Source organism: Acipenser ruthenus, chromosome 1 (genome assembly GCF_902713425.1).
Source record: "Acipenser ruthenus chromosome 1, fAciRut3.2 maternal haplotype, whole genome shotgun sequence".
NCBI lineage: Eukaryota > Metazoa > Chordata > Actinopteri > Acipenseriformes > Acipenseridae > Acipenser > Acipenser ruthenus.
Window position 1 is genome coordinate 18,782,794 of NC_081189.1, and position 21,972 is coordinate 18,804,765.

Genomic DNA, 21,972 nt, shown 5'->3' on the forward strand with positions numbered 1-21,972 from the left:
TGATATTTTCCCCGGTGCATTCATTGTACAAAACGAAGGAATTGATGGCTGCCACGTCCAGCACATTGTAAAATACAGCACCTGGACACTGGTGATTGCTTTCAGTGAGTACTAGTTTTGCGCAGAAGGTGGAAACGCTCTTCTTCTTTGTTTACTGTTGCAACCAGGCTGTATTTTTTTCTTCAACTGTTTCGCTAATTACAGTGAAATAATAGATATGTATATTGGTAACATTCATCTCTTTTCCTAAGCACGGTTACATCAGCCTAACACACTGTCACCCAGTCTCTGACCAGCGGGGGGCGAGTTTTATCTTTGCACAGGTAGGGGCAGGTCCGCTGCCAGCCAAAACCTGATCCCATATTTGACAGGTTTGTTTGTCCAGCGACACCGTGCTTTTGTCGGAAACAGCTGCTTGTCCATGTAATGTTTTATGTTTAGCTTGAAACAGGCATTTTTGTTTTCAATGAAGTCGTTCCAAATATTTGATGCCAAGGCAAATATATTTGTAGTTGCTCTCAGATCAAAACGCAAAAATATCAAGGATTTATCGAACAATTCTTATAATAGTAATATTATAATACAGCAGACTATATATGCCCACTTAGACAGCCAGACGGCAGTTCTCCAAGGAATTGATAGGATTACACTGGATATTTGGATAACACATATCTAGAAGTCAAGAGCAATATTCTATTCTATTCAAATACATACTGCTGTAAACTCGGAGGTACAGATAACAAACAGGCTTGTATACGTTTTAAAAAAACATAGCGTATTGTAGGTTAAACTAACAATAAAAGCATGTGTTGTAGCAAGCCGTCAAAATGACTACCTTTGGCTGTTCTAGGTAGAAGTGCTCATAACTTTATTTATTTATTTTTGCGATTCTGACCTATTTTTTTTTAAGCATGCTGCTTATTTGAATATAGTGCTTTAGCATTAAACTAAGAAAAACAACCTCTGACTGCGGCACAAGCACGCCGCTTTCAATTTCCAGTTCGTGCCCAGGTTCAACTAGATGTTATAGCCAGATGTATTGCTTTTTTACCCTTAATTTAGATCATTTTGCATATTTTTTATTTAGTAGGGCTACAGGAACCTAGATTCAAAATATTATTCTGGAACCATATTTTTGAATATGATTGCCGAGTGTTTCTGTAATTAAAGTAACGAGTGCTAATCTGGCGCCTTTAGAAATCGGGACATTTTTTAAATTTTGGAGAAAAATGTCGGGACCAATAATTGGAAGTGATTGAATGGGAGGGAGGGTAACATTGGTTCTATAGCATATAGAATATTTATTATATAACATATGGAAGTGACGTCACATTAAATAAGAAATAGCTCTCCCGTTTAATTATTATTTTTGAACTACATGTTCTAAACATATAGTGTAGGATTACCACCAAAGCGGCTAGAAAATTGGCTCGTGGTTTGAATCATACAGGTGCAGTGGTATCCCAAGCATTACTACTATGTCCTGCAGTTCTAGCAACGCAATACGACTCAAATAAATGCGTTTCTGCAAAGATTACGGGTTAGATTTGCAAATCAAAATAAAGAAAAAACAAAAGCAACTGCCAGCACACGAGAGACAGACTGACATTTGACACCCGATCTGACTAGAATCAGTCGATTGAATGGGAGGTTATCAAGAAGAATCATCTGATTTAACTGGAGTCCATTGAAGGTGTTAAAGGTGATCGTCACATTTGACTACAGGGGTAATTAGCTGGCATTGGTCACAGGTGATTATTGTTAATGGGCAGCGCTATAAAAGTGTGGTCTGGAAGAACTAAGGTATCTCTTCGGTTCTTGTTATGGGTATAATGGAGTTGTTTGCTGGGTGCCGTGGCGCGTCCCGGTCATTGCGCCGTTCCGTTCCATCGGCGATGCAGTTTTTCCTCCTTTTTTCCTGCTTTTTAGTTGCAGGTATTTTTGCTTCGCAGATCTCTGCGGAGCACGGCGAAACAGAGACGTATAGCGAGCTACGCAGCAAGGGAAAGGATCCTACTGAGCAAGTACAGGGCGAGGAGTACGACCCCATTGAGCAGGTACAGGGCGAGGAGCACGACCCCATTGAGCAGGTACAGGGCGAGGAGTACGACCCCATTGAGCAGGTACAGGGCGAGGAGCACGACCCCATTGGGCAGGTGCAAGGGGAGGAGAACGACCCTATTGAGCAAGGTGAGGAGTACGACCCCATTGAGCAGGTAGAGGGAGAGGAGTATGACCCCATTGAGCAGGTACAGGGCGAGGAGCACGACCCCATTGAGCAGGTGCAAGGGGAGGAGTACGACCCTATTGAGCAGGTGCAAGGCGAGGAGAACGACCCCATTGAGCAGGTACAGGGCGAGGAGTACGACCCCATTGAGCAGGTACAGGGCGAGGAGTACGACCCCATTGAGCAGGTACAGGGCGAGGAGTACGACCCCATTGAGCAGGTACAGGGCGAGGAGCACGACCCTATTGAGCAGCTACAGGGAGAGGAGCACGACCCCATTGAGCAGGTACAGGGCGAGGAGCACGACCCCATTGAGCAGGTGCAAGGGGAGGAGCACGACCCCATTGCGCAGGGCGAGGAGCACGACCCCATTGCGCAGGGCGAGGAGCACGACCCCATTGCGCAGGGCGAGGAGCACGACCCCATTGCGCAGGGCGAGGAGCACGACCCCATTGCGCAGGGCGAGGAGCACGACCCCATTGCGCAGGGCGAGGAGCACGACCCCATTGCGCAGGGCGAGGAGCACGACCCCATTGCGCAGGGCGAGGAGCACGACCCCATTGCGCAGGGCGAGGAGCACGACCCCATTGCGCAGGTGCAGGGCGAGGAGCACGACCCCATTGCGCAGGTGCAGGGCGAGGAGCACGATACCATTCAGCAGGTTGAGACGGAGATACACAGTGAGGAAAATGTTCCGGTTCAACCTCCAATACAACCAAGGCCTTACCCTGTGAAGTTTATTCCGCCTTACGGCATCCCAGTGCCTGTCACTCCCTTTCCTTTCAAGCTGCTTAGCCCTCGGGTGATCCCTGTCAACGCGCCCGTGCCGCCTGAGCTCCAAAAGGTCATGAATCCCAAGCCTGTTCCTATGCCCCGGCCGCTACCCATTAGTCTTGCTGCAGCGGTCCGCGTGTTGTGCAGCGAAAACAAAATGTACGTGAGGTTAAGGACTGACCTGTATGGATTCAAGTGTAAAGCAGGCCAGTTGACTCTGGGGACCAGCTGCAGAAGCAATGGAGTCTCTGGTGGGTATCTTCTCTTTACATACGGCCTCAAAGAATGTGGAAGCCAGGCGTCTGTGAGTATCCCATGCTGTAGAGAGTTCTGACTTTACATATTTCTAGCTTCACTTGACTGTTACAAGCAATGGATGATGCATCAGGGTGTGTGGGGTGGCGCTTTTTTTAATATACGTCATTGTAGTTTCAGGCACAATGTGTAACGTTACGATTCCTATGTATGTAGTGTGTGCTTTTATTTGTGTGTCATTTTAAACCTGCTTTCCGATGTTCTAACTTCATATTCTCTTTCTACACCACCTTCAAGGTGGAAGCTGGACAGTTGGTGTACAAGAACGTCCTTAAATATGTTCCATCTGTGCAAAACAGTACAATTCGGAGATCTATGCCATTCACTGTACCCCTTCAGTGTCGTTACTATAGGTAAGGAACCTCTTTCTAATTATACGGCATGGCAAAAGCGGACTTGTTTATTCTTTTAAATCACCCCGGTTTTAAAAGCGGTTTAACAAAGCTAATGTCCAAGAGTCATATTGCATTGAAAAACTCGTCCGCTTGATTCTTCCTGTTTGTAGGTATCACCATGTCTACAGGCACGGTATTCGTCCGCTTTGGAGGAATCCAACTCGGTTCAAGAGTCTCAAGACCCCATACGGCTTTGCCCTAAAAATAATTAATGGTAAGCAGAACTCTTCAACGGTTATATAACTATATAAAGCGTAGTGTAGTACCTACAGCATGTCTTGGGATCTGTATATCATTAAGGGTTCCCTATTATCTATGATTTTAAATAGGGTGTATACAGATGAGGACAAGTACTGTTGAAGCGGGGGTGCTACACTGTACTGTGGTTCTCCTGGGAGTCCACATGTCAAAATAGCGTCCCGTTTTAATGCTAATCCCCCCCCCCCCCCCCAACTGCATGCTTCAACTGTCTGTTCCCTCCCCCCCCCTTGTGTGGGTTTTTTTTTTTTTACTCCTTAGGTGACTGGGTTCCTGAGCGCATGATGAATACATTCTACCTTGGACAACCCATACACTTTCAAGCTACTACCAATCTTACTATTCCTGGGACAAAGCTTTTCATCCACAGCTGTTATGCAACCGCATCTCCAGCTTCAAATTCAACGCCCAGATACACAGTGATTGAGAATTATGGGTAAGACTATTGGTTATTATATGAAAACCTGGATGCTGCTCTCCTGGCTTTCTGTGGAGGTCAGCTGTTCTAAAACCACGGCATGACTGATAATGCTTCACAGGGATGCTCCAACCCTGTGCTCACAGTTCACTTTGCATGAACTACAATTTTAGATGGAGGCAAATGTTCAACTTTATGGCAGTTGTAGTATATGGCTTTGGTGTCGCATGTTGCAAGGTAATGACTTGGGAGTGACTTTATTGACACTGGAGTTGCATTACCTCACCACACCACAGCAATGACATTGCATCTTAAATATGCCAGGGCTTACAAGTTACTTTTTGCAATCCTGTTCTGTGCTTGAAACCCACATGCTCTTTTCATTGCACTTCCTCCCTTTCCAGGTGCATGGTGGACAGCAAGTATGAAACCTGTAGCTCCCATTTTGTGCCTCCCAGAACCAACAATACAATCAATTTAATTGTTGATGCTTTCCAGTTCAACACGCTGTCCCCTCTGGTAGGTTTCCCTTTGTACCTGCTCATCCCTATACTGGGCTTTGGCACCCAGATCTCTTCCAATGCAATTGGAGTTTCTTCTGCTACTCTGACACCAGTGCCGTGTTCACTCTTCGTAAAACGATATTGCCAGCATGTGTTGGAAGTGTGACTTTTGCATGAAGTGAATGGCAGCCCAAAGTTAATGGCTATGATCGTGCCGTGTTTAGGTGGTGTGGCCTGACGCTCATTCAATGTAGTTAAGATGTCTGACGCGCACTGCTTGCATGCATGAACACAAATGGTTAGCTGCAGAAGTTGACCAAGTTGCTCTCCAGTCATCTGGTGTATAGTCTGTCTAATATTGCTAAGGAAATAATTCTCCATTCTATTCCCAAGGTAAACAAGTACTACATGCACTGCACAATGGTGGTAACGAGCAACAGCATGGTAACGCAGAGTACCAAATCTTGCCACTATGATAAGAACGTGAACAGGTAGGTTCCATTTAAGGGTTAAAGGTATCGCTCCATTGCACGTCTTGGGTAGTGCAAGATGAAGGCAACCATTAATGATGTGTTAATTTTCTAGAACTAAAGATTTGGTTTCCATAGTTCTGGGAGGGTGGCATTCCAATGAGGCACCATGCTCTTTCTAGGAGCATGTAACTTGAGGCAGTTCCATGTGAATAACTACTAATGTCTCTGTTCAGGTGGGTGGAACTTGAAGGTAACCACAGTGTCTGTTCCTGCTGTGACTCTGTGTGCATAAATGAAGATGTGACTTTGCCCATCGGTATGTATACGACCCCCAGAAAGCAAGGGGAAGGGTGTAAAAATTGCAGATCCAGTAACTTCTGCTTGAGTGACTCTTGTAGCAGTGGTAAGACCTTGGCTTGTACGCTAAAATGTATTTATTTTTAAATGTATCCCCTCAGTTACTAAGAGCACCATAAGCAGCGATGCCCTGCTGGTCCTTGAAAAGCAGGGAGGTGACGACGGGGAGAGGAAGACTGGCGCGGCCATTCTTGAACTGGAGGAGGACTTGCTGTCTTCCGAAGGCGTGTCCAAAGAGGATCGGGAGGCACTGTCTCCAGAGGACGATGCCTTTGACGAGAATGACTATAACAGGCTTTTGGATGTTGAGGCAGAAGGCAATGACAATTCTGATGATCCGAACCAGCATTTGGAAGGTACCTATGATGCCTCCAAGGTGCCAGAGCACAGTGACACTGAGAACTATGAGGGGGCTGGGGAGCCTGGTCACTTCGAAGAGGCGGATGAGTGGAGGGCTCTGTCTGCAGAGGAAGCTGGTATGCTTTTTTTAATTCTTGCACATTCTGTGGCTTTTAACTGGCGTACGGAGGGTCTACCATGAGGAGTATGGGAAGAAGCAAAGTAATATTTCAATTGTCTTATTGAGGATATGGCACGTTTTTTGTTTAGTTTTTGGAGATGAAGCACTCTGTAGTTGTGGTGCACTTTTAAAATCCACATTGCCCTTGTTCTGCATGCAATTCTAATACTGATCATCCGTGTTTCTTTCTCCAGGTGGTAACTGAAGATGCAGTTCTGTCTAGTTATTGGATTATCATGACTGCTAAATAAAGGTGTTGACATTTTTGTATACCTTTTTTGTACTTTCAGTTATTTTGTCCCTCATCTGAATTGGTTTTAAATGTACCCAGTAAACAAATGGGCTGGGTTAAATAAGTTGAGATCAGTTGGCTCCTCTGAACCACCTCCGATTTTAGATGGGCTGAATGGCCTCCCCTCTATCTTTTTAGAATGGTGGCTTTTGTTTGGTTTAAGGATGAGACTTGAAACGGAGCTCCTGTTGTAAGTGACTCTGCTATTGCGTAGTTCATCTCCAAGTCGCTTTGGAGAAGTGTCTGCTAAATGACTATAAACTGACTGAATGCTGGTATGTGCTGAGGAAACCACAAATCTAGGACCAACTTTTGCCTTCCGTTTCATTAGAAAGGAAGTGTGACAGCCTCCATACCCACCTTGGTCTGGTGGGATTACACCGCCTGAGAGCAGGGGAAAAAGCTCCCCATGCACTAACATCTGCTGTACTTGAACCACCACATAGTGCCAAAGAACCACAACCTAAAACTTTGGACACTGAACAAAAGTTGAATATATATTTGATGTGCCTCAAAGCTCAGGGATGGAAATAAAACTACTAGCTTGATTAGCCACTAAAAGGTTCTATCTGCTGGTATAGATTTGGAACAATTTTGAAGTGCCATATGGAACCTTTTAAAATGGTTCTTTGGAAGAACCCTGCATTAGGGGTTTAATAAAGAACCACCATGATTTTTATATTAATGGTATAATACAGAACCATATTGGTTCCTCTGAAGAACCTTGTATTGAGGTTTAATATAGAACTATCAGAGTTACTCTAATGAACATTACAATCAACATTCTATGGAGGGTTGTTTTAGTTAATATGGAAACACCAGTTTAGTGATATGTAGAAACTTGTGGTTCATCTGAGAAAAAAACAAATGTATACCTTTAAGAGGTCTTCACATCCTTTAGAATCCCCCAACCTCAGAAGTGTAACTGCTTTGATAAATCACTCAATTCAAGATGCCAACAATTTTTATTTATTAAACATTTATATAACAATTTAGTGTTTTTACAGGTTAAACCATTAGTGTAGTTTCAGTTTCAGGTTTAGTTATATATGAGTTTTATTCGACCTGTGTGTTTTTAATAATTAAACCATATTATTTACACAGTGAAAAAAAAGTGTCTCGGAGCAAACTGGAAAATAAATCTATGCATCCCACAGATTTTCCTGGAACTTACACAAAATACATTTTCAAGAACATGTAATAGACTTTGAAAAACTTTAGATAAAATGCATATTGAAACTGATGAATGTGGGTTTCTTTTTTCTTATTCATTTTTTGGTGGCACAAATTAGAAGAGATAGAGTACAGTATTTAGATCAGAGCTTATTATGAGTTTATGATATCTATAAATTAAAACTGAAAGTGTATTAGTTTTTTGTAGATCAAAACTTCTATTAAAAACAATTTACATTTGTTAGAAACAATTAATTTTCTAATCAGCCATTTACATTTAAAAGAAATATTTTTTTGATATGTACAATTACATTTTTATATCAAACATTCTGTTTTTGTAATCAAATTAAATTGTTGATACAATAAATTCATTTAATTTCAGATTAAATGTTAAAATGGCATTCCATCAGATCAATATCATTATTCCCCAAGTAAAAGTGCAGTTATTTGACTGTACATCTTTAACACTGGCAAAGGTACTTTGTCAGAGGTACTCGGCTTCATGAAGTACCGTTCCATGAAAGTCAGACCATTTTTTAGAGCTTTAGGATACTCAATGCCCAAGGAAAAATAAAGAGAAAAAATACATTCAACAGCAAGGGTGATATCCATTCCTGGACAATAATCACTGAGTATCTCAATTCCATCAACACAAACAGAGATGTCATCTGCTGCCAATGGGCTTGTTGTTCCCTTGAAAACGATAGTTGCCGTAGGTGATGGTGGTACATGTATAGATTTTAAAATAATAATAATTAAAAACTTTATTCAACAATGAATATATTTGGCTAAACTAAATGATTTGTAAAATATTTGTTTTAAATTATGTGTAATTGTACTTCAGCAGCATCTCACCATACCTACAAGCAGTGGCGGCTCGTGTGGTGGGGCTGCGGCTACTTTAAAGGGATTGTTAATTGCCTACAAGTCTCCCTCATAATTCATTAAGTACAAATTTATGGCAAGCCAAATTAAGAGATACCTTTAAATATTTAACAGATATCTTTAAATATTTCAAAATATCCTTAAATCAGTTGAAGATATCTTAAAATATTTTAAGATATTTTGAAATAATTCGAGATATCGTAACATATTTTAAGATATCTCAAAATGGTTTACAGATATCTGGAATTAATTTTGTGATATCTCAAACTCATTTTGAGATATCTCTAAATGATAATTTGGCTTTGTACTTAACATTAAATACATCAATTCAGTTAAGCTACATTTAAAAAGTAGAGCTCAATTAACTTACTTGGTCAACACAAAGTACAAACCACACGGAAGAGTGTTGAGCAACTCTGGTCTGAGAGGTAAAGGATCTGTGGCTTTGCATCACCAGTGTATTACCAGTATGTGCTAAATAGAGTAGAATTAGCAGTGAAAAGTTTAATAACAGTTTAATAAGCAGTTCTCCAGATATATGCAAAAATGTAAGTGACATACAAGACGGTTGGATTAACAGAAGTACTGTGTAGACACATCCATGTTTCCCCAGAAACTAATATTAACTTAAGCAGCAGTGTGGAGTAGTGGTTAGGGCTTTGGACTCTTAACCGGAGGGTGGTGGGTTCAATCCCAGGTGGAGGACACTGCTGCTGTACCCTTGAGCAAGGTACTTTACCTTGATTGCTCCAGTAAAAACCCAACTGTATAAATGGGTAATTGTATGTAAAAATAATGTGATATCTTGTAACAATTGTAAGTCGCCCTGGATAAGGGCGTCTCCTAAGAAATAATAATAATAATAATAATAATAATAATTAATAATTAATAATTAATAATTCCACCAGTGCTCTCAGTTACATTCATGAATTCATTATTTGCTAAACTGCACAGATAAAGAATAGTTTAAATGATTTAAAGGTACCTAAAAAAACACACAAGACTGTAGCTCTCCAGGACCAGGACTGACCACCACTGATACAAATGTTATTATGGATTGGAGCAAAAAAATGTTAAGAACAGTATCAACAAAGTTTCTAAAAACCTGTTTATGCAGGTTTTTCACATTGGTTTTTATGCCCGTGAGAGTTAAATACCAGCTATCTTCCCCATGAAATATTATGCTCTAAGTGTACGAAATGAAGTTGCATCATGTTCTGTTTAATAGTTATTTATAGATCCTATTCTGAGATAGGTCAAAACAATTTGATGTACAATAAATATTTCTTATACATTACCATTTTCCTGTGTCTTATCTGAAGCATCTTCAATGTAGGACATCACATTAGTTAGAAGAGGCCCACTAGAGAGTCTGAAAATAGGATCTACCATTCTGGATAGGCCACTCTTTAGGTTCCGTTCCAAGTTTACTCCAAAATGTAGTTCTACTTTGTGCAACAGCTAAAATACAGATGGTAAAGTTATTATTATATTTATTTATTTATTTATTTATTTATCAGATGCCTTTATCCAAGGCGACCCTACAGAGCTGTAAAAAAGTTGAATAATTGAGTTGAATAATTATAAATAATGTAGTAGTTAAAAAAAATCAATAAATAAAACAAAATCAAACTAAATTGAACGCGAGCAGAAAGAAGTTGCATGGGAAAAACCAGGAGCACTGGAGTTTTGTCAAAGCTGGAGCAGGTGGATTGCTGATGCAGAAAGGTCACCTAGGAGGACTAATTAAAGTGATTATACATGCTTATAACTAAAAATATTAATTTCTGATCAATCACCATAGTAGAATAAAAACTAGTACCTACCAGTTTAGGATGCTTTAGGAATGGAAACAGACCAAGGACTTCTTCAGTTGACTTCTTCTCCATCATTCTTTCCCGAGTGTGTACAATTCTATTCATGCTGTCACATATGGCTTCAATGTTCGGCCTCAGTTTCGTTATTTCTTTTCTTATGGAGTCCAAGTGTTTTGCAATACTATGCTCGTCTTCTCCTGGGAACTCCTCACTTTGCATCTGCAATATTTACCATAACGTTGAGTAATTCAATACTTCTGATCAGACATTTACTGCATGTATTCTCTGTGCTTTTCTTTGAGAAAATGCTAAAGATCAAGTACTGTCCATGAAAGCCAATTAGCTAATAAACTACACAATCACATGTATGCACATATATAAAGTATAATTATATGTAAATTAAAAATAAATAATTTGAAATGTACTGTTTCAATCTATTTCTGTCAATGCAGATCCAAGAGTTAGGCTTACAGATTCTCTTCTCTTTTTCATGAGCGGTTGCTGTTGCTCTGGTGCAATTAAAGCACGCTTCCTTCCTCGACCCACAGCACCAAACTTTTTTTCATGTCTTCTAAAGTCTCCACTGAACTAAGTGACTTTCTCTCTTTTTTGAATTTATTTCTCAGTATTTCAAGTACAGTAGCCTGAAACAATGATAGAAAGTTAAACCTATGTCCATTATATGGCTATAAAAACTACATATCAACTAGTAAAAATATATTTAACGCTGCATAATTTTGACAAATTAATGTTTATTTGGCTAATTCTTATATGAATATAACTACCAAATTTACACTCACATATCCAGTTTGGCTGTCATCCCTTAGAAATCTTACAGCACAAAGTACTTAGCACAGTACGGTACATTATGTGGTCTGGATAACTAAATATACAGATTAGAACATTATATATATATATATATATATATATATATATATATATATATATATATATATATGAATTGTAAGTGATAAAAGAAAAATATGTATTTGAAAAATGAAATACAGCTGCATTTTACAGTTGCCGACCATTGCCCTACTGCATAGCACGACTTCCAGAAAATGAAAAACTATAATGTCTGATCAGAAGTATCAGTCTGATCAGAAGTATTGAAAATATTGTGTAACCAGCTGCGAACTGGTTATATGTAGGCCTACATACACAATTGTAAAATCGAAATAATTATTTATAAAAAATAACATAAAAAAGAAAATAACTCCGTTCCCAAAGTGTAACGGGAATGCGCATTCAGGGAAACATGCTTCAAAGTAGCCCCCATATTAGCACAATCCACACAGATGTAACGCTTATCAACTTGTGTGCATTTACCACATACTGCTCTTTCACACTCGGCACAGCTATCAGAAGTTTTATTTGTATTGCATTTAGTTACCTGGCATTGTTGTCTGATGCGTGTGTCACTTGATGGCTACGCATTGTATCCAGTTTGAGCTGCGTTTCCCTGCAGCTTTGCAGTTTTCTGAGCCAAATGTTTCTGCCAAAGCACCGTGGCTAGCATTATAAGAGATATATCCTGCTGATATTTTCCCCGGTATTTTCTTCAACTGTTTCGCTAATTACAGTGAAATAATAGATATGTATATTGGTAACATCCATCTCTTTTCCTAAGCACGGTTACATCAGCCTAACACACTGTCACCCAGTCTCTGACCAGCGGGGGGCGAGTTTTATCTTTGCACAGGTAGGGGCAGGTCCGCTGCCAGCCAAAACCTGATCCCATATTTGACAGGTTTGTTTGTCCAGCGACACCGTGCTTTTGTCGAAAACAGCTGCTTGTCCATGTAATGTTTTATGTTTAGCTTGAAACAGGCATTTTTGTTTTCAATGAAGTCGTTCCAAATTTCTGATGCCAAGGCAAATATATTTGTAGTTGCTCTCAGATCAAAACGCAAAAATATCAAGGATTTATCGAACAATTCTTGTAACAGTAATATTATAATACAGCAGACTATATATGCTCACTTAGACAGCCAGACGGCAGGTCTCCAAGGAATTGATAGGATTACACTAGATATTTGGATAACACATATCTAGAAGTCAAGAGCAATATTCTATTCTATTCAAATACATACTGCTGTAAACTCGGAGGTACAGATAACAAACAGGCTTGTATACGTTTTAAAAAAACATAGCGTATTGTAGGTTAAACTAACAATAAAAGCATGTGTTGTAGCAAGCCGTCAAAATGACTACTTTTGGCTGTTCTAGGTAGAAGTGCTCATAACTTTATTTATTTATTTTTGCGATTCTGACCTATTTTTTTTAAGCATGCTGCTTATTTGAATATAGTGCTTTAGCATTAAACTAAGAAAAACAACCTCTGACTGCGGCACAAGCACGCCGCCTTCAATTTCCAGTTCGTGCCCAGGTTCAACTAGATGTTATAGCCAGATGTATTGCATTTTTACCCTTAATTTAGATCATTTTTAATATTTTTTATTTAGTAGGCATACAGGAACCTAGATTCAAAATATTATTCTGGAACCATATTTTTGAATATGATTGCCGAGTGTTTCTGTAATTAAAGTAACGAGTGCTAATCTGGCGCCCTTGGAAATCGGGACATTTTTTAAATTTTGGAGAAAAATGTCGGGACCAATAATTGGAAGTGATTGAATGGAAGGGAGGGTAACATTGGTTCTATAGCATATAGAATATTTATTATATAACATATGGAAGTGACGTCACATTAAATAAGAAATAGCTCTCCCGTTTAATTATTATTTTTGAGCTACATGTTCTAAACATATAGTGTAGGATTACCACCAAAGCGGCTAGAAAATTGGCTCGTGGTTTGAATCATACAGGTGCAGTGGTATCCCAAGCATTACTACTATGTCCTGCAGTTCTAGCAACGCAATACGACTCAAATAAATGCGTTTCTGCAAAGATTACGGGTTAGATTTGCAAATCAAAATAAAGAAAAAACAAAAGCAACTGCCAGCACACGAGAGACAGACTGACATTTGACACCCGATCTGACTAGAATCAGTCGATTGAATGGGAGGTTATCAAGAAGAATCATCTGATTTAACTGGAGTCCATTGAAGGTGTTAAAGGTGATCGTCACATTTGACTACAGGGGTAATTAGCTGGCATTGGTCACAGGTGATTATTGTTAATGGGAAGCGCTATAAAAGTGTGGTCTGGAAAAACAATGGTATCTCTTCGGTTCTTGTTAAGGGTATAATGGAGTTGTTTGCTGGGTGCCGTGGAGCGTCCCGGTCATTGCGCCGTTCCGTTCCATCGGCGATGCAGTTTTTCCTCCTTTTTTCCTGCTTTTCAGTTGCAGGTATTTTTGCTTTGCAGATCTCTGCGGAGCACGGCGAAACAGAGACGTATAGCGAGCTACGCAGCAAGGGAAATGATCCTACTGAGCAAGTGCAGGGCGAGGAGTACGACCCCATTGAGCAGGTACAGGGCGAGGAGTACGACCCCATTGAGCAGGTACAGGGCGAGGAGTACGACCCCATTGAGCAGGTGCAAGGCGAGGAGTACGACCCTATTGAGCAGGTACAGGGCGAGGAGTACGACCCTATTGAGCAGGTACAGGGTGAGGAGTATGACCCTATTGAGCAGGTACAGGGTGAGGAGTATGACCCTATTGAGCAGGTACAGGGCGAGGAGTATGACCCTATTGAGCAGGTACAGGGCGAGGAGCACGACCCCATTGAGCAGGGCGAGGAGCATGACCCCATTGTGCAGGGCGAGGAGCACGACCCCATTGTGCAGGGCGAGGAGCACGACCCCATTGTGCAGGGCGAGGAGCACGACCCCATTGTGCAGGGCGAGGAGCACGACCCCATTGTGCAGGGCGAGGAGCACGACCCCATTGTGCAGGGCGCGGAGCACGACCCCATTGTGCAGGGCGAGGAGCACGACCCCATTGTGCAGGGCGAGGAGCACGACCCTATTGAGCAGGTGCAGGGCGAGGAGCACGACCCCATTGTGCAGGGCGAGGAGCACGACCCCATTGTGCAGGGCGAGGAGCACGACCCCATTGTGCAGGGCGAGGAGCACGACCCCATTGTGCAGGGCGAGGAGCACGACCCCATTGTGCAGGTGCAGGGCGAGGAGCACGACCCCATTGTGCAGGGCGAGGAGCACGACCCCATTGAGCAGGTGCAGGGCGAGGAGCACGATACCATTCAGCAGGTTGAGTCGGAGATACACAGTGAGGAAAATGTTCCGGTTCAACCTCCAATACAACCAAGGCCTTACCCTGTGAAGTTTATTCCGCCTTACGGCATCCCAGTGCCTGTCACTCCCTTTCCTTTCAAGCTGCTTAGCCCTCGGGTGATCCCTTTCAACGTGCCCGTGCCGCCTGAGCTCCAAAAGGTCATGAATCCCAAGCCTGTTCCTATGCCCCGGCCGCTACCCATTAGTCTTGCTGCAGCGGTCCGCGTGTTGTGCAGCGAAAACAAAATGTACGTGAGGGTAAGGACTGACCTGTATGGATTCAAGTGTAAAGCAGGCCAGTTGACTCTGGGGACCAGCTGCAGAAGCAATGGAGTCTCTGGTGGGTATCTTCTCTTTACATACGGTCTCAAAGAATGTGGAAGCCAGGCGTCTGTGAGTATCCCATGCCGTAGAGAGTTCTGACTTTACATATTTCTAGCTTCACTTGACTGTTACAAGCAATGGATGATGCATCAGGGTGTGTGGGGTGGCGCTTTTTTTTAATATACATCAATGTAGTTTCATGCACAATGTGTAACGTTACGATTCCTATGTATGTAGTGTGTGCTTTTATTTGTGTGTCATTTTAAACCTGCTTTCCGATGTTCTAACTTCATATTCTCTTTCTACACCACCTTCAAGGTGGAAGCTGGACAGTTGGTGTACAAGAACGTCCTTAAATATGTTCCATCTGTGCAAAACAGTACAATTCGGAGATCTATGCCATTCACTGTACCCCTTCAGTGTCGTTACTATAGGTAAGGAACCTCTTTCTAATTATACGGCATGGCAAAAGCGGACTTGTTTATTCTTTTAAATCACCCCGGTTTTAAAAGCGGTTTAACAAAGCTAATGTCCAAGAGTCATATTGCATTGAAAAACTCGTCCGCTTGATTCTTCCTGTTTGTAGGTATCACCATGTCTACAGGCACGGTATTCGTCCGCTTTGGAGGAATCCAACTCGGTTCAAGAGTCTCAAGACCCCATACGGCTTTGCCCTAAAAATAATTAATGGTAAGCAGAACTCTTCAACGGTTATATAACTATATAAAGCGTAGTGTAGTACCTACAGCATGTCTTGGGATCTGTATATCATTAAGGGTTCCCTATTATCTATGATTTTAAATAGGGTGTATACAGATGAGGACAAGTACTGTTGAAGCGGGGGTGCTACACTGTACTGTGGTTCTCCTGGGAGTCCACATGTCAAAATAGTGTCCCGTTTTAATGCTAATCCCCCCCCCCCCCAACTGCATGCTTCAACTGTCTGTTCCACCCTCCCACCTTGTGTGGGTTTTTTTTACTCCTTAGGTGACTGGGTTCCTGAGCGCATGATGAATACATTCTACCTTGGACAACCCATACACTTTCAAGCTACTACCAATCTTACTATTCCTGGGACAAAGCTTTTCATCCACAGCTGTTATGCAACCGCATCTCCAGCTTCAAATTCAACGCCCAGATACACAGTGATTGAGAATTATGGGTAAGACTATTGGTTATTCTATGAAAACCTGGATGCTGCTCTCCTGGCTTTCTGTGGAGGTCAGCTGTTCTAAAACCACTGCATGACTGATAATGCTTCACAGGGATGCTCCAACCCTGTGCTCGCAGTTCACTTTGCATGAACTACAATTTTAGATGGAGGCAAATGTTCAACTTTATGGCAGTTGTAGTATATGGCTTTGGTGTCGCATGTTGCAAGGTAATGACTTGGGAGTGACTTTATTGACACTGGAGTTGCATTACCTCAACACACCACAGCAGTGACATTGCATCTTAAATATGCCAGGGCTTACAAATTACTTTTTGCAATCCTGTTCTGTGCTTGAAACCCACATGCTCTTTTCATTGCACTTCCTCCCTTTCCAGGTGCATGGTGGACAGCAAGTATGAAACCTGTAGCTCCCATTTTGTGCCTCCCAGAACCAACAATACAATCAATTTAATTGTTGATGCTTTCCAGTTCAACACGCTGTCCCCTCTGGTAGGTTTCCCTTTGTACCTGCTCATCCCTATACTGGGCTTTGGCACCCAGATCTCTTCCAATGCAATTGGAGTTTCTTCTGCTACTCTGACACCAGTGCCGTGTTCACTCTTCGTAAAACGATATTGCCAGCATGTGTTGGAAGTGTGACTTTTGCATGAAGTGAATGGCAGCCCAAAGTTAATGGCTATGATCGTGCCGTGTTTAGGTGGTGTGGCCTGACGCTCATTCAATGTAGTTAAGATGTCTGACGCGCACTGCTTGCATGCATGAACACAAATGGTTAGCTGCAGAAGTTGACCAAGTTGCTCTCCAGTCATCTGGTGTATAGTCTGTCTAATATTGCTAAGGAAATAATTCTCCATTCTATTCCCAAGGTAAACAAGTACTACATGCACTGCACAATGGTGGTAACGAGCAACAGCATGGTAACGCAGAGTACCAAATCTTGCCACTATGATAAGAACGTGAACAGGTAGGTTCCATTTAAGGGTTAAAGGTATCGCTCCCTTGCATGTCTTGGGTAGTGCAAGATGAAGGCAACCATTAATGATGTGTTAATTTTCTAGAACTAAAGATTTGGTTTCCATAGTTCTGGGAGGGTGGCATTCCAATGAGGCACCATGCTCTTTCTAGGAGCATGTAACTTGAGGCAGTTCCATGTGAATAACTACTAATGTCTCTGTTCAGGTGGGTGGAACTTGAAGGTAACCACAGTGTCTGTTCCTGCTGTGACTCTGTGTGCATAAATGAAGATGTGACTTTGCCCATCGGTATGTATACGACCCCCAGAAAGCAAGGGGAAGGGTGTAAAAATTGCAGATCCAGTAACTTCTGCTTGAGTGACTCTTGTAGCAGTGGTAAGACCTTGGCTTGTACGCTAAAATGTATTTATTTTTAAATGTATCCCCTCAGTTACTAAGAGCACCATAAGCAGCGATGCCCTGCTGGTCCTTGAAAAGCAGGGAGGTGACGACGGGGAGAGGAAGACTGGCGCGGCCATTCTTGAACTGGAGGAGGACTTGCTGTCTTCCGAAGGCGTGTCCAAAGAGGATCGGGAGGCACTGTCTCCAGAGGACGATGCCTTTGACGAGAATGACTATAACAGGCTTTTGGATGTTGAGGCAGAAGGCAATGACAATTCTGATGATCCTAACCAGCATTTGGAAGGTACCTATGATGCCTCCAAGGTGCCAGAGCACAGTGACACTGAGAACTATGAGGGGGCTGGGGAGCCTGGTCCCTTCGAAGAGGCGGATGAGTGGAGGGCTCTGTCTGCAGAGGAAGCCGGTATGCTTTTTTTTTTTAATTCTTGCACATTCTGTGGCTTTTAACTGGCGTACGGAGGGTCTACCATGAGGAGTATGGGAAGAAGCAAAGTAATATTTCAATTGTCTTATTGAGGATATGGCACGTTTTTTATTGTTTAGTTTTTGGAGATGAAGCACTCTGTAGTTGTGGTGCACTTTTAAAATCCACATTGCCCTTGTTCTGCATGCAATTCTAATACTGATCATCCGTGTTTCTTTCTCCAGGTGGTAACTGAAGATGCTGTTCTGTCTAGTTATTGGATTATCATGACTGCTAAATAAAGGTGTTGACATTTTTGTATACCTTTTTTGTACTTTTCAGTTATTTTGTCCCTCATCTGAATTGGTTTTAAATGTACCCAGTAAACAAATGGGCTGGGTTAAATAAGTTGAGATCAGTTGGCTCCTCTGAACCACCTCTGATTTTAGATGGGCTGAATGGCCTCCCCTCTATCTTTTTAGAATGGTGGCTTTTGTTTGGTTTAAGGATGAGACTTGAAACAGAGCTCCTGTTGTAAGTGACTCTGCTATTGCGTAGTTCATCTCCAAGTCGCTGTGGAGAAGTGTCTGCTAAATGACTATAAACTGACTGAATGCTGGTATGTGCTGAGGAAACCACAAATCTAGGACCAACTTTTGCCTTCCGTTTCATTAGAAAGGAAGTGTGACAGCCTCCATACCCACCTTGGTCTGGTGGGATTACACCGCCTGAGAGCAGGGGAAAAAGCTCCCCATGCACTAACATCTGCTGTACTTGAACCACCACATAGTGCCAAAGAACCACAACCTAAAACTTTGGACACTGAACAAAAGTTGAATATATATTTGATGTGCCTCAAAGCTCAGGGATGGAAATAAAACTACTAGCTTGATTAGCCACATTGTGTACAGGTAACAAGATCAGGTATGTTATTACACTCCCAGTAAAACCAGGAATGGATCCAACTGCTCTGCAACATGAGTCTTTCTGCCATCCAAAGCATTGGGCAATGTCATGATACAGAACAAACAATCTGTATTAATTCAAGTATATGTAAGAATTACATTTGTCTTGTAATTCATATGATTTCCAATCTCTGCACATTTTAAAACCCTAAAAACACATTCTGCGCACTAATTTGTTTTCCCCACTTTTTTTTTCCTTATTTAGAATTCTGAAGGTCACTTCCCCTCCCAAAATATAGTATAATACATTATATGAAAAGGACCATACAATGGGTTCCATGTTTATTTTATAGGACAACTGGTATTTGGAGTTTAGTAAAAGGAGACATCTAAAGTGTAAGGTTAGAAACATAAACTTTACCACCTGATTTGTTTGACTTACCTGTTTTTTTTTTTTATTGGAGAATGAGCCAGCTACTCCTTATCCAAGCATGCAGTTGCTAGAAATCACTGGGTGGAGCTCTGTATTCTCCAAGAGTAATGCAGTGGTGTTAGTCAAGATGGATTGGGTTGATCTGCAGGGCTAACTTGTTTCAACATTTAAGTTACTTTGTGTACGATGTATCATACCCACACATCTCAAGAACACTATGACTTTCCTGCAACGGAATGTTCTACAGTTGAAACTAGATCAGGACAAACCACTACCGACAACACTGGCACGAATTACTAACTTCCTTAATTAAATTTTCACCAACAATGTCTTTTAGAACACATTACCATTGCCCAAAATGTGCATTTAGTACTTATACATTGGTTAAATTAATACAACATGTTGGCTTAATCCATGCCCATGAACCAAGTTTTACTATAATGTGTGGCCTAAACAACTGTCGGTGTACTTTCTTTAAATATGAATCCTACAGACGACATGTTTATCGAAAACATAGTACAACAGTTACGCATGAAAATGTAGTTCAAGAAGTCATCAGTCAGGAGGAATATGAGCATGTTAATGCAGAGGATGTTCATAGTCATCCTTTGAGTTTAGGTCAGTTGATGGAAAATTTCAGAGAAAATGTATGTAGCTTTATCCTGAAGTGCAGAGAAAAGAACATTCTTCCACGGTCTGTTCAGCAGGACATTCTTGATGATGTAAATTTCCTGTTCACATTTTTCAAAGAGAACTATGACTCCTTAATTGTGTATCATCTCCAACAGAGTGGTTTCAATATTTCAGAATGTCCTGAACTTGAACAGTTGGTTCAGACACCTAACTTTTTTTGAGGGTGCAGAAGTAATTCGTTCTCAGCACATGTTACAATAATACTGTAAATCAAAACTTGATATGACAGATCCTAATATTAACTGTGTTAAATATGCTACAAGGGATGTGTTTATTGGATTGTTACATGCAGAAGAAATCCCATTATTTTTTCAAATAAAGTACATATTGAACATGGATACTCGGTGGCTTTTGTGTGGGAAAATGTTAGTACCAGTTGCCTATAAGAAACACTACCATGCTTATCGGGTAATATTTGATAATGACTGGACTGTGGTAAAACCAGGAGATGAAATAGATTTTCAGGCACTTGACATGTATTCAGTTGATGATAATCTTTGTGTAGCAACAAGATGCTGCACAAATTAGCAATCAGCATGATCATTTCATTGCAAGGCAATTTTAGCATGCATTCTAAAGAGACACTAATATATGAATTTCAATTTAATTCACTGTCACTCATTACTAAAAATTGTAGCCTATAGTAAAGCACACTAGAAGCTTTGTAAATACTCCCTCTGAACTACGTCGTCAGAACATAATACTTGGATTGCATTAATTTCTTATGAACTGGAGTTGTTTTTAATATGTATATGTGGCTTTAAATTATATTATGGTGAAATGTATTCTGGTTTTAAATAGGTTGTTGCTTATTGCGTTTTACATAAAATCTAGATTATGGGTTCTCAAATGTTTAATGCTACGGCTTCTACAACAGACCTAGATCATTGTTTTTTGTAGAATATTAAGGTTCCTTTTTGTTTTCAACTGTGACTACTATGCTCTGTCCAGCAACTGGACTTGGCAATTAATCTGGTTAACACATATGTATTGGTAATACATATCCTCTGTACCTTTACAATGCTCAAAGTATTACCTAACATTCAATAAGAAATGTAAGTTAAGAAAAGCTGCTGCTTATATAACCTATTTTTAAAGGCAATTGAGTTTGACTACACACCCAGAAATTGTGCTCTTTATTTTAATTTCCAATGTTTGTCCCCATATTATAACTATGAATTGTAATGAAAAATAATTTTGTAATTGTTTACATGCATGATTAATAAAAGGTGAAATTCCTGTTTTATTGGTCCTTGAGTGAATGATTTTTGCAGAGGTGTTAAAAAGATTGGCTGCCATTCATTTTACATATACTTTTATGCATCCAATTTCATTATTTTTAACTTTGTTCATTTTTAAACTACTTACCAGCTATGACTGTTTTTGAAACATGCTTTATGTTTACTACCAATTCAAATGCCTGTACTTAAAGAACATAGTGAAATGTGGAGCCTTGCCGCTGTACCTATAATGGTACAACTGCTTTGTCACTGTAGTGGTACCATAAAGTGACAAATCTGTATCATTTTTTATGGGGTACATTTTAATTAAAGTTCCCTTAAAGGTACAAATACAAGTGTTTGTACCCGTCATGGTAAATTAGCAAGCGCTACAATTTGGTCACGATGGGTACTTATAAGTACCAAGACATTAGTACCATTAATAGGTACATAACTGACATATGAGGTACAAAACGAAATGGTACAAATTTGCACCCTCCAAAAAAGTACATATATTGTACCTTGAAAGGTACCACTACAGAGACAAGCATTTCTACCTTTTTAAGTACAGATGTGTACCTTTCTTTCTAACAGTACTGTATATTTATATGAATGGCACTGAAAGGATCTGGTGATTGCAGTGTGAAACAGGTAACCCTTGATGCTAGAACTCTGCAGCTGTGTAAGGAATAAGCGCTGCAGGGACGCAACTATTAATATTACCAAGGTTTAAAAAAAAAAAAAAAAAAAAAAACGTATGTTACTGTACCAATCACAGACAAAACACAGCACTGCATTAAACGCACTAGGGGCCTCTCTTGACCATAAAAGTAAACA

At 40.8% G+C, this 21,972-nt stretch overlaps 1 protein-coding gene and 2 long non-coding RNA genes across 3 annotated transcripts in view; all 3 read left to right on the forward strand.

Annotated features, from left to right (window-relative positions):
* The first annotated feature begins 5,430 nt into the window (after nt 1-5,430).
* On the forward strand, nt 5,431-6,512 carry LOC131723015 (uncharacterized). The gene is made up of 2 exons (XR_009320107.1): nt 5,431-6,196; nt 6,435-6,512. It is a non-coding gene; the product is annotated as an uncharacterized LOC131723015 (long non-coding RNA).
* Nucleotides 6,513-13,605: 7,093 nt separating this feature from the next.
* LOC131736991 (probable serine/threonine-protein kinase kinX) overlaps nt 13,606-21,972 on the forward strand; it is an 80,171-nt gene continuing 71,804 nt past the window's right edge. The window contains exon 1 of the mRNA XM_059023568.1: nt 13,606-14,550. Coding sequence (XP_058879551.1) covers nt 13,618-14,550 — 933 coding nt within the window. The 5' untranslated portion in view covers nt 13,606-13,617. The remainder of the gene's footprint in view (nt 14,551-21,972) is intronic.
* LOC131723172 (uncharacterized) lies at nt 17,101-18,207 on the forward strand. Its single transcript, XR_009320157.1, has 2 exons — nt 17,101-17,884; nt 18,130-18,207. It is a non-coding gene; the product is annotated as an uncharacterized LOC131723172 (long non-coding RNA).